The sequence below is a fragment of the Camelina sativa genome, chromosome 1 (assembly GCF_000633955.1).
Source record: "Camelina sativa cultivar DH55 chromosome 1, Cs, whole genome shotgun sequence".
Lineage (NCBI taxonomy): Eukaryota > Viridiplantae > Streptophyta > Magnoliopsida > Brassicales > Brassicaceae > Camelina > Camelina sativa.
In genome coordinates, this window is record NC_025685.1 from 9761299 (window position 1) to 9773591 (window position 12293).

A 12293-nucleotide genomic window follows, 5' to 3' on the forward strand; every position below is an offset into this window, starting at 1 on the left:
GGGGGGGGGGGGGGAGACGGAGGAGGAGAAGAATATCTAAAACCGAAGGAAGAGATAAATAAATAGCTTTAATAATTCGAATTTTGAAACCCTAGTCCATAGCCTTTGCTGCTCTGTTCAAAATTCTTAGCCTAGTGAAGCAAACATATTAAGATTATTTTATCCCTGACCTGACCTTTGCTTCTCATTTTCTACCTACCAATTACCATCTTCCTTCTACCTCCATGTTCCCCCAATCCTCCCCCTCCTAATGGTCTGTCTTGACCCGGATTTTTCTCGGGTCGGTTTAACCCGGTGCACCATCTTACAATTTTTTATTTGCAAAAAATTACAAAACCTTCCTCAAATTTTAGGTGAAATTATAAATAGGATCGAAAATTTAATTTAGTGACATTATGTCCATTATCTTAATTCACCTGTTATATATATATTTGAATCACTTTTTAAAGTATTGATAAAGAGGATTTATACGAAAAAACTTAGATTAATTAAATAAGATACGTCCTAAAAACTTTAACAATGACCTCAAAATACAGTAAAGCTTAATAATTAATACTTACTAGCTAATCCCAAAAAAAAAAAAAAAGCGAAGAAGATACAAAAGCAAATAGCATGCAATTAGTTAATGCACGAGACAACACAACACGATATCATTCTTGCTGCTCGACATCAGAAGCAGCCTCTTCATCCTCATGATCAATTCCACAACAAGGTACATGACCATTCCCAAAGGCCTTTACATGGTCTTTAAGAGACCTCTTGTGCTTGAAATCCGACCCACATGAGCAATACCATAGCTTCCCACAGTTCTTCTCGTGCGTCCTCCAATCTCCTTTGACCGCAAAAGACTTCCCACATCTACGACAAGCAAAGGGCCTCACGCCGTGCTTCCTCTTGTAATGTGTCTGAAGCGTACGGAAGTCCTTGAGCGGCCTTGCCCTTGGGTGGTCTATGTTGTTTTTGCACCCCGGTGCACAGCAGTAGCAAGGCAGCTTCAGCATCGCCGTTGGTTGTGTCCCTCTCAGCGACTCCGGTCCTTTTCTGTATTGTGAGCCATGTCCCCACATGTGCATCTAATAAACATCTCATCATATATAATATTAGAACATATGTTTGTTTGCGTTTAATCATTTATATTTGATTTTATGATCAAAAGGACATTTCAGGTTAGCATCCAAACTAATCTTGAAACAGGCTGTTCTTAGACGGTAATTAAATTCTTCTTTTTTTCAAAACTAATGATCTTTATAATAAAAAATAATGAAAATGTTCCAGGCGTTAAAAGAAAGGAAAGATCTAAAACTGTACATGTGATTAGGGTCAATAGGAATAAAATATCATATCGATGATATAAGCTAGTGTGAAGATTTAAAGAGGTATAGAACAATCTGCAAGACATTTATGATCCTCTTTTTCTTTTACTTTTTAGGGTAATGAGTGTTGTGTAGTAGAACTGCGCGAAAATCAAGAGAGGCAATATATAGTTTAGGGTTTGAAAGAGTCAGTATGAAAAAAGACTGTTGGTTAAAGAAGATTTTAAACCTATTGATTGATTTTAGTTGATCTTTTCATAGCCATCAATCCATCGTACATCTGATGACTTGTACCATCAAATAAAAAGTTATTCTCAAGTTCTATAGTAATAATTATTTTGAAAAAGTCGTAGTGTGTACTATATAAGGATTTTCTCATGATGAAGATTTAATATAAAAAAAAAAAGAACACAACGAGAATTATTATTTAGAAGAAAAAATAAGAAAAGTGTATGAATTAAGATCCATTAATTTTCAAGAACAAGAAAAAAAGTCAAAAGTTGAAAATCATTCTAGGGCAAGTAGCAACTAAATAAAGTTAGGTTTATTGGATGAATTAATATATCCTTACTTGCATGTTGTTGTATCTGTTGAAGGTCTTGAAGCATAGAGGACAAGTGAACTGTGTAGGACCCATCAGAATCTGAGAAGGAGTAGGGATCCAAAAGTGATGAAGATGATTACCCCTTTGTAAGCCACCATGACCATCATCATGATCAGAAGCAAGAGTAAATTCTACTCCTTGATCTTGATGATGCTCTTGGTCGTCGGTGGAATCAAGGACCACATCGCTGCTGCTGCTTCCACCATCACCGAGGTTTGGTAACCCTAAATGAAGATCCACGGTTACATCATGATGATGGGTTTCTTGGCGTTGATCAAGATCATGATCAAGAAAGTTTGAATTAGAAGAGGTTTCTGTCGTCTCCATGAAATAGTACTCACGCTGGTGATCAACAATAGGTTCTTGATGCTTATGGATGGGGCTTAAGCTAAGGAGAGGGAGAGCTTCTCTAAGTGGAGGAGAGTCAGGTGAAGTAGGGTTATGATGATTTGTGTTGATGTTTGGGTTTGTGGTATGGTGAGGGTAGTAGAAGTTGCCATGAGAGTTGTAGATGCGTGAGAGAGAAGTGGAATAGTTAAAGCTATAGTCATAGTAGTCGACGTATCCATTGTTGAAAATGCAAGCTGGATCAGACATTAAAGACAGAGAGAGGGAGAAGGCGAGATATCTCTAGATGATGGGGTTTATGTTAAGAAACCAGTGAAAGCTAGATATGCATATATATGTGGGTGTGTGTATGAGTGAGTATATACAGGCATGTGTATTATATAGATGAGTGTTGTGATGTGACAAAGCGGTGGAAAATAGCATATGATAATTGATAGAAAAGGGTACGGAGAAGATAGTAGGTAGAAAAGAAACAAGGAGAACGTTTGAAGAAGGGAAAAGAAAACTTACTATCTTGGGACTCGAAGTGCGTATTTATTAAAATAAAGTCAATTATTAAATCTTTATGAAACAAAATAACCATATAAGCAAGGGAGTATTACTTTTGTCACAAACTATATAAGATCGGGGCTAAAAACCGGACGTGTGTAAATATGGTGTACCACAATATATTCTGAAGGGAGTGTGCCTTAAAGTTCGGGGTATAGATTTCGCTGTTGTTAAATAATACATGTTTTGCTCCATGACTCCATAGCTTAAAGGGGTAGCCAAAGGCCAAAAACCTCTGGGTAGTCCAAAAAAAGGGGGGAGAAACCATCTTATATATTAGAATGATTACTAGATTTAATCAGTTGTCCAAAAAAAAAGAATAGATCTAATCATCATATGAAATTAACCTATATATGTATAAAAAATTGATTAAAATAGATATAAGCATGCGTCTTTTAAATCTACTGATTAAGATCACTAATCAAATTAAATTTATACGAATCATCTTTAGGTTAAATGTTGTATATATAGTTCATATGTCTTGTAACTCTTGTTGTTGGTTTGATTAGTTTGAGTTTTGATACCAATACCTGCCGATAACAGCTTTTTAACTGAGCAAATGAAACAGTACAATAGACAAAACATAGTATGGAAAGGATAAAAAAATGGACAAGATCGACAATCAAGGATAAAAGTTTGTCTCCTTTAATGTCTAAAATTGAAATATAATATGTATGTAGAGAAAGATAGAGAGAGATGAGGCGTAGAATCCAGATGGTAAACATTTTGGTTTTGTGGGGAGTTTGATCGCGTTGGAAAAAGAGATGGTCGTGATCCAGGACAGCACTTGCGTTGGTGGCCTAATCTATATGTCGGCTCAGCTTCAGAAACATATTACTTGGAAACCCCAAATCTTTATTTAATTAATTAACATAACGTATAGTTAGTTAATGAATATCGTCGACTTTAAAAAAAAAAGTTAATAAATGAATTTTTACAAACAAAAAAAAAAAAAAAGCTGACGAAGTTATATGTTCCGATGTTGGTGGATGTTTAAACCCTTTAATTTTTATGTTCAGGTAATTTTAGAAGCTAAGCTTACTTCATGAATCCATAGCTAGCATCAAACCCTATATTCTCATTATGGCCTAATTTTAGAAGCTAGTTCTCATTATTACTATTTTCAACTATCCAAAAAACTATGTATGTGTAGTCTTCAAAATTATGGCATTCGTTTGTTTTAAACAATATTTTTTGGATGTAAAATACTAGGGTATGTGACCTTTTTTAATCTCAAAATTTGAAGATATTTTGAAAATAATACTCTGAACCTAGTATTTTATATTTAAAACATGCCTTTTATATATAAAAATTATGAGCTATATAACCTTATTCACTAATTAAATTAGATATAGCTTGTTGCAAATTTGAAATTCCCCTATCTTTTTAGATGTTAATTATATACCTTGAGTAGTAAGAAAACCCGCAACTACAAGTCTATAACCACTGATAAGATGGCCTAATTTGTTGAGGTCTATAGGCTCTATACAGTACTTTGCGGGTATATCATATGCACAGCAGTACACGTGAATGGCCAATGTTCTACAAAATGGTGAAAATAGTAGTATATTTAGTCATAGAGTTTAGTGTGTCTACAGGCTATTTTAGTACTATAAGATATTTCTATGTAATAACATTACGTTAACCTAGCTAGTGGCTTTGTTTTATTGGTCGAAACCATGATCGGGTGCATATAATGGTTTATGATCTTCTTTAATATATGGGCGGCGGATTCTAAATTTTATTTTTGGATTTGATCAAGAAGATTTGGTTATATAGAAATGTAGTTCTACGACCAAGCAAGTAACTTTTTCTTTCCTATTCGATATGATTTTCTTTTGTTCCTGTTAAAGGGTATTCTTGATTTAATTGTTGTTTCTTATGACATATTGGTAGTTTCTCATGCATAGAAAATTAGAAACTGATCTTAACAATACCAAAATGTTGTCGTAGTAAGATGCGACATTGTAAGACGAATGGGTCAAAATTAGTGAGTTTGAAAAGAAATTGCATTGGTGGCAATGTATGAACTTGGAAAGATTGGGCCAGAAAGTCAAAATAATGTATAGAACATGTTGATTTGCTATTAATTGGTTCGAATCGGATTAGATTAAAATAAATCAGTACATGTTCCCGAGCAAGAACGAGTGTGTATGTGTGTGTGTGGATTTTTGTATATGAACCTTTTTTGTGTAAGTGCGTTTCTTTAATCTCTCTAGTGTGTCTTATATGTATGCTTTGTTCTCTCTTCTCAGACATTTTTATCTATATACGCACCTCGTGTTAATTTCACTTTTAAAAATGTTATTATATTTTATAATGTAAAAAGTCTTTGTATGTGTGTGTGTATACAAATGCATGTATGTATGTGTATAGTATTTTTGTTCTTCCAAACTATTTGCTTTTGGAATTGGCCATGATGTTATTTTTCTATTTAAAAACTTGTTTTATAATTTTTTTATAGTTAATTGAATGAATTAGTCTACACACGCTACAGTGTAACTATTTCACAATTTTCCCCAAAAAGATATTGATCATGGGACAACTCCTCCTTTAGATGTAAACTTGGGTGAATACATTCTTCGATGATCAATATATACTTTTTCTACCACATTTGTGAATCACGAATACATTCTTTGATGGTTTCACATTGGTCCGTGATAGCCATATAAATATTTTTTTTTTGTGTGTTAAAGATAGCCATATAAATATTTAAAATTAATATTAGGTCTTTGTTACACTAAAATAATTTGTTTTCACTACTCTGATCATCTTGACCATTTATACTCTCTCTAACCCCAAAAAAAAAAAAGCTTAACGTTTTAGCCATATGTTGTAGCCACTATACCATAACCAATCCATATTTATAAAAGTTGTAACTCGCAGGATTTAAAGAAACCCGCCTCAAACATTTTCTAGCACCGGCACTACTGTACGTGTATAAAAAAAAACCAAAACATGTTTTATCAAAAAATGAAAAGAACTTTTGGTCCAAAAAGATATCGTCGCCTGAGAGATTCGAACTCTCGCGGGGAAACCCCATGTACTTAGCAGGCACACGCCTTAACCACTCGGCCAAAGCGACTTTTTTGATTTAGGTACTAATTTAAGGTTTATATAGACTTATAGAGCACGTTAACATTTACAAACAACAAAATTCGCACGAAGGCTGATCCAGCAAGATTATCTTGATTGTATTAAAAGCCCAAGCCTTTTATAAGCCCAATATCCTTTATTTTCCTTCTAATTTGTTTCCTTGTAATTGTAACGCTTTTTTTTAATCAAGAAAGATTTCGAAGGGCACGGTGTCGAATTCGAAGGCTCAGAGAAGACGAAGAAGAAGAAGAAGAAGCTCCTCGAAAATTCCAATCGATTTGATCATCCAGAAACAGGCGACACAGCGTAGGGAAAGATTATGTTCTACAGAGGGTAAGCCCTATAATTATCTCTGATTTGTTCGCCAATGATTTTTGATTTCATTAGTTCCCCCCGCAATTAGGGTTTATTTGTATTCGTTTCAATTCAATCCTGAATCACTTCAGTTTCATCTTCTGTTAATGTTACTTGTTCTGTTCTTTAGGAAACTTATTTGACCTGTGATCTCTCTCTGAATGGTGTAGTGTAAAAAGTCTTGCTTTAGTTTTATATAAGAAGTTGTTTGTTCAAGAAAGTTTTGAACTTTAGTTGTGATATGTTGTGTGGTGAATGTAGATATGGAGATGGTCCTGATGGGCGTGAGATGGGACCTAAGCGTCAAAGAATGATTGATCAAGGTCCTCCTGGACCATTCTATGGACCTCATCCTGGTTCTGGCTTTATGTATAATAACCCTTATGGTTTTGTTCCTCCTCCTCCACCTCCTCCTTTTCCTGTGGTTCGACTCCGTGGTTTACCCTTTGACTGCGCTGAGCTTGATGTAGTAGAGTTTTTTCACGGTTTAGATGTGGTCGATGTCTTGTTTATTCACAAGAACAATAAGCTCACTGGAGAAGCCTTTTGCGTTCTTGGTTATCCCCTCCAGGTTGATTTTGCTCTTCATAAGAACAGGCAGAACATGGGAAGGAGATATGTCGAAGTTTTTAGGAGTACTAAACAAGAGTACTATAAGGCTATTGCTAATGAGGTTGCGGAATCTCGTGTCCATGGTATGGCTAGTGGTGGCAGTGGAGGTGGCAATGGCGGTGGGGGTGGAGGTGGAAATGGCGGTGGTGGAGGCGGAGTTAGTGGTGCAAGTCCAACTCGCAGCAGACATGTGCAGAGGGCTAGGTCTAGTGATGATGGGAAAGAGAACATTGAGCATACGGGTATCTTGAGATTGAGAGGATTACCGTTCTCAGCGGGAAAGGAAGACATACTTGACTTCTTCAAAGATTTTGATCTGTCTGAAGACTCTGTTCATGTTACTGTTAATGGTGAAGGGAGACCCACTGGGGAAGCGTTTGTGGAGTTTAGGAATGCGGAAGAGTCACGGGCTGCAATGGTTAAGGATAGGAAGACGCTTGGGAGCCGTTACATAGAATTGTTTCCTTCATCGATTGAGGAGTTAGAGGAGGCACTATCAAGAGGAAGGTGATACAACATCTCTCTCTCTCTCTCTCATGGTACTTACAATCATACCTCTTCTAAATGGTTATCCTAAGATCACAATTCCGATGCATTGATGGTTCCGGTTTTCATGTACTATCTGGTCAAGAATACTAGCGGGTTTTATCCATTCTTTAGATTTTGTTGTGCTGTATTGGTCAAGATTTTTCATGCACCTGGAATCAATTAGAAGTAAGTTTTGAATCAAATGGGTGCTTAATGATCTTTTGATCCACTCGTGTTGTTTATCGTAAGAACCCTTGTTGGATTGTAACATTATTATGCTTTACTAAAGTTGTTGAAAGAGAAATCTTGATTGATACTCTTGTCTCAGAGACATGTTGTTATACCGTCACCGTCTCAAGGTCGTCAGGAACCTTGAAAAGATGAATCGTTTTTGGAATCTTTGTAGTAATTTGTAAAACAGACTAGTAAAAGCAATTTGTCTTCATTGATATTATAGTTTCGTGAGAAAACAAAAACAGTATGGAGCATTACTCTGTATATATGTTCTTTGTTACTGTTAGTTATTGTTTTTGGTATGAATGGATTCTCTTAACAATGCTTCAGACATTATTTTATATGTAGGGACAAAACCATTGGACGTATATGTATCAATAGACAGTATAATACAAATGGTAGAATAGTTGTTACTTGTTAGGTATTGTTTCTTGCCCTTTTTCACTTCGACTATCACATCTTAAACTGACCAGGTGATAATATCAGAAAAAATGAACGGCTAGATCAAACTACTTGTTAGCACGATTCTGGAAATATCATTATGCAAGCAGAAGAAACTTTGGGGTTTTCCAATTTTAAACTGCATCTCATGTCTTTATCATTCTGCCATCTTTGTACACATCTTAGAGGGAGTCTGAATTTTGTAATTGATTTGTTTAAGACGTTGAACAATAACATAGAAGTAATTGTAAATTATTCTACTGTGAGTGAATACGATTAGAATGATTTTACATTGCAAACTTCATCCAAATCCCTACTGTACATCGAAACTTGTATTCTCGAACGAGAAATTACGATCACAGATATGTTACGTTTACATTTCAAGCATATAGAATCCCAAAATATATTTCAGTAAAAATGCAGCAAGCTTAAGTTCACTACATTTCATATTACTAAGCTTAATATCCAAAAGAATCACTCTTAACTCCAATGACGATGATAACAGAAACACCCATTTCGGAACCTTTTGCCAATTAGTAACGAATGACACAACGGATTGAAGCTCACTTACATCTTTGTAGCCTTTTGTCTTTGGACGTTGGAGATCCCATGTACTTAAATATGGTTCTCTCAAGTATGCTTTGTGATGGGACATCCATCCCATGTACTTAAAGATGGACTTTGGAGATGTATATCATCACCAACTTTAGAGACTATAAAAATACAAATTGTTAGAAAAGTATTTAAAGATGGTTCTCTCAAGTATGCTTTGTGACGGGACATCCATTAGAAATTCACGGTTCTTGACCTACTTTCACGTTATCACACTATATATTAGTGTGATTATACCAAACGTTTGCACCCTGGTGTACGCTTAACATTGAAGGGGAATCTGTTTTTTATTTATTTTCTCTTTAATTGAAATGTTTAAGAGTTGAACAATACCTAAATTCATTGTAAATTCTTATTAGTAGCCACTAATTTGAAATAATTGTTATAATAATATATTTTCAAATAGCTGCGAAAAGCTAATCACTAATTAAATTTTGAAAAGTCTACAAACAAAAAGAACTAATCATTTTTGATGTGTGAATGAATATGCTATAATGGAAGAGTTAGCTATGTGGGTGGCCGAAGGACGAAGGTGAGTTATACAATATCTCCAAGAACCAATGGTAATGATGCTTAAACTGAAACAAAAAGAGTTATGACATGTAATCTCCCAATATTCTATGCCCTCTCTAAAAGAGTTTCGATAGCTATTTTGTGTAACACATTTAATTAGTTTGATATGAAACTTTTATATGAATATTCTATTTGCTAAGAACTTTTTGTAATTCGTTTATCAAGTGTGAAACCAAAGACTTATCGGAATGCCACTTGCATTGTGAATCCTATGTTTAGGATCCCATGACAATAACCAATCGCGCAACAATATGTTCGTACTTTTTTTTTTGTGTTTATAAAAAGGGATCTAAAGTTTTTAATTCATCTTTTAAAAAATTCAAGATTTCAAACAACGGAAAAAGTATTGCATAAATGATACTCTTATAGTAAAATTCGTACAACAACCTCAACTAAAATCAGAAAATAGTTAGTTGGCGGGCGTACATACATGGAACCGTATAAATAGTTTATCCTTGTATTACATTGAATTTGCATGTCAGCCCACGTGATTTTCTTCTTACATCAAAGTTTGTGTTAACTTTTATCTTATTATTTTCCCTCTATTCCATTTTTTATTTTTATATAAACTGTACTCCTTTTCTTATGCAGTGTAATGTTGTAATATACTCCATGTTTTGTTTTTTAGTCTTCAAAGATTTTAAAAAATAGATGTTCTTGATTTGGTTTACCGTCAGATAGAAAATAAGGTTATGAAAGTTTTATGTGACTAGTAATTTGCCGTTTTAGTCTCAAAACTATTTGGACGGCAGAAAGTGAGAGAAAACGTAGTTAATAGTAACCTCATCTACTCAAAAAGTGAAAACAATTAATAAAGAGAAATGGGCAAAAAAGGTCAATTTTCTCGGTTTTTTGTTGTCGGGTCATATGTGCATCCAAATCCAAATAATATTTAACCAATTTGGGGGCCTTTCAGCTCAGTGTGAGAAGACTCTCTCTCTCTCTCTCGCCCGACACCAATTATATATGTATTAAACTGGAATTTTTTTTACTAGTTATTTCCAAAAGTTACAGTCACCATGTGAATTGTGAAAGGGTTCAAGTATGTGCACCAGCCAGCACCACCACTGTTAATCTGAAGTAATGACATCATGTATGTTACCATATACAGAGATATCCTTGTTTTATCTGTGCACCACCGGCACTACTGTTAACTTGACTTTTTGTCGTCATGTATGTTACCTTACAAAAAATATCCATGTTTTATTGTTCTACTGGTATTAGGATCCTATATCTGAAATCCTAAAATAATAATTATACTATGTAAATGATATGGATAAATATACTTATCGTCAATTAATTTTGTATTAAAAACTCATAGTTTTCATTATATCATTGGCACATATCTTTCTTTGATATTACCACTTGGGGCAACCTCTATTCTTGTTAATGCTTATGCTCATAGTCTTTAAAATTGCAAATAAAACTATATTTAGTACCCATTATTATGTGGTCAGACTTACATAGTTATTACACGCATTTATCTTGATCCTTAAAGAGAATACTCTTTTCACCTTTTTAAAGATCAATCCATCACTTTTTTTTCTTTTCTTTTTTCTGTTCGACTCAGTGAAAACTTTTGATAGTCAAAATTTAGAAACTTTAAAGTGACACTCCCACTAAGTTTTTGACTCGTATTTTCATACTATATATGCTACGTAGGCAAGTAAGCAACGACTCTCGTCTCCTCTTCTCTCTCTCTCTCTCTCTATGTCTCTCACCTAACCTTGCAAAGAAAAAGAAAAAAAAGAACCATCTTACTATTTCTTTTCTTTTTTGAGAAAACCCTCTTGGTTAAGGTCTAAAGATGGCATCAAAAAAAGCAAGAAAACCAAATCGAACTGATAAGATACTAACAAGAAGCCATTTCAAGAAACAACTTCCACAACACAACAACACCAACACAAGTACAACTCTTGATCAAACATCTGCATCTAGTGTTGTGTCTACATGTTCTTCTTCAACGACTTCGTTTTCTCCTCCCTCTCCTTCCCCGGCGGTGCTAGCTTCTTCACCAGGCGGCGGTTGTTGTACCCCGAAAGCTCAGAAGTCTAGGATACCGGAGATGCTGACGTGTCCACCGGCGCCTAAGAAGCAAAGAGTCACACCGAACTGCGTGTTACGACGGAGGCAGATCGTTTTCTTTGCTCCTCCGGAGATAGAGCTCTTCTTCGTCAACGCACACGATCGATGAACAACTTTTTAAGTTATTAATTAGTTTTTTTTTTGTTGGTTAGGATTTGATAGAGAAAGTAGTATAAGAAGCTGATCAAAAATTCATCTCTTTGATTTTGTTAATACAATAACGAAGAGTATCCTATAATATTTTGTGTGATGTTTTTTGTTATCTTCATTTTGGTAAATTCATGAGATGTTTTTTCCTATTTTGGTTTGTTTGGTTATCGTTTTTTTTTCATTATTTTGGCGCTCTTTTTTTTTGGGATGATTTGAATGAAGTCGGTTTGAGTTTTTGTGGTAGGGTATATCAGAAATCAACTACTATGATTTAAACTATAATTGATACCATTACCACCCCTTTAATTATTTAATACTTTTCTTGCTTCACTTTTTTCTAAGTGCTATGTGTTAGGTTCCTACTCAGTACTGACTTTAATTTCTGGCCTATTATTATTAGCTTTGTCAGTTTTTGTAATTTTGATGTGGATTGAGTTTTTCTTTTGGTTTCACCTAATGTGTTGTTCTTCCTCGCTAGTTCGTTCATTTTTTGCTTTGATCGATCGTTTGTACATGATCCTAGTTCACTTGACAGTAAAAGTTCGGTTAAAGTGAAGTACTACTTCTTAGTTAGTCGTTTTTAATCAGGAAGTTCTTGATCTTAGACATATATATATGCAGATATTTATACAAAAAATTATTTGATTGAGAAACAATCACTTTCTACATGGAACTTCGCACTGAGTTTAGGTCCAATAACATTAACACCGCATAGAAAGGAGCATAAATTAATTTTACCAAGTCAATCTTCAGCAACTATATAATATAAAAGTAAAATTTTATATGCATATCTG

The 12293-nt window shown here is 34.5% G+C and overlaps 2 protein-coding genes, 1 non-coding gene and 1 pseudogene across 4 annotated transcripts; 2 read left to right on the top strand and 2 right to left on the bottom strand.

The window, feature by feature from the left end:
* Positions 597-2688, bottom strand: LOC104785890 (annotated as a pseudogene).
* Positions 5818-5899, bottom strand: TRNAS-GCU. The gene has a single exon. It is a non-coding gene; the product is annotated as a tRNA-Ser (tRNA).
* On the top strand, positions 6092-7885 carry LOC104785900 (heterogeneous nuclear ribonucleoprotein H3-like). Of its 2 annotated transcripts, XM_019227230.1 has the most exons (3): positions 6606-6685; positions 6735-6738; positions 6785-7885. In XM_019227230.1, the coding sequence occupies exons 1-3, from the start codon at positions 6606-6608 to the stop codon at positions 7385-7387; spliced, it is 687 nt and encodes a 228-aa protein (XP_019082775.1). In that variant the 3' UTR covers positions 7388-7885. The 2 variants fall into 2 exon arrangements, with proteins under 2 accessions (XP_010509492.1, XP_019082775.1); XM_010511190.2 differs by adding an exon at positions 6092-6243 and having other exon boundaries at positions 6526-7885.
* On the top strand, positions 10867-11985 carry LOC104785911. The gene has a single exon (XM_010511200.2). The coding sequence runs from the start codon at positions 11072-11074 to the stop codon at positions 11456-11458; it is 387 nt and encodes a 128-aa protein (XP_010509502.1). The 5' UTR covers positions 10867-11071; the 3' UTR covers positions 11459-11985.

What these genes read in the sequence shown, in the direction of transcription:
- LOC104785911 (XM_010511200.2), top strand. Translation starts at nt 11,072, where the DNA reads ATGGCATCAAAAAAAGCAAGAAAACCAAATCGAACTGATAAGATACTA.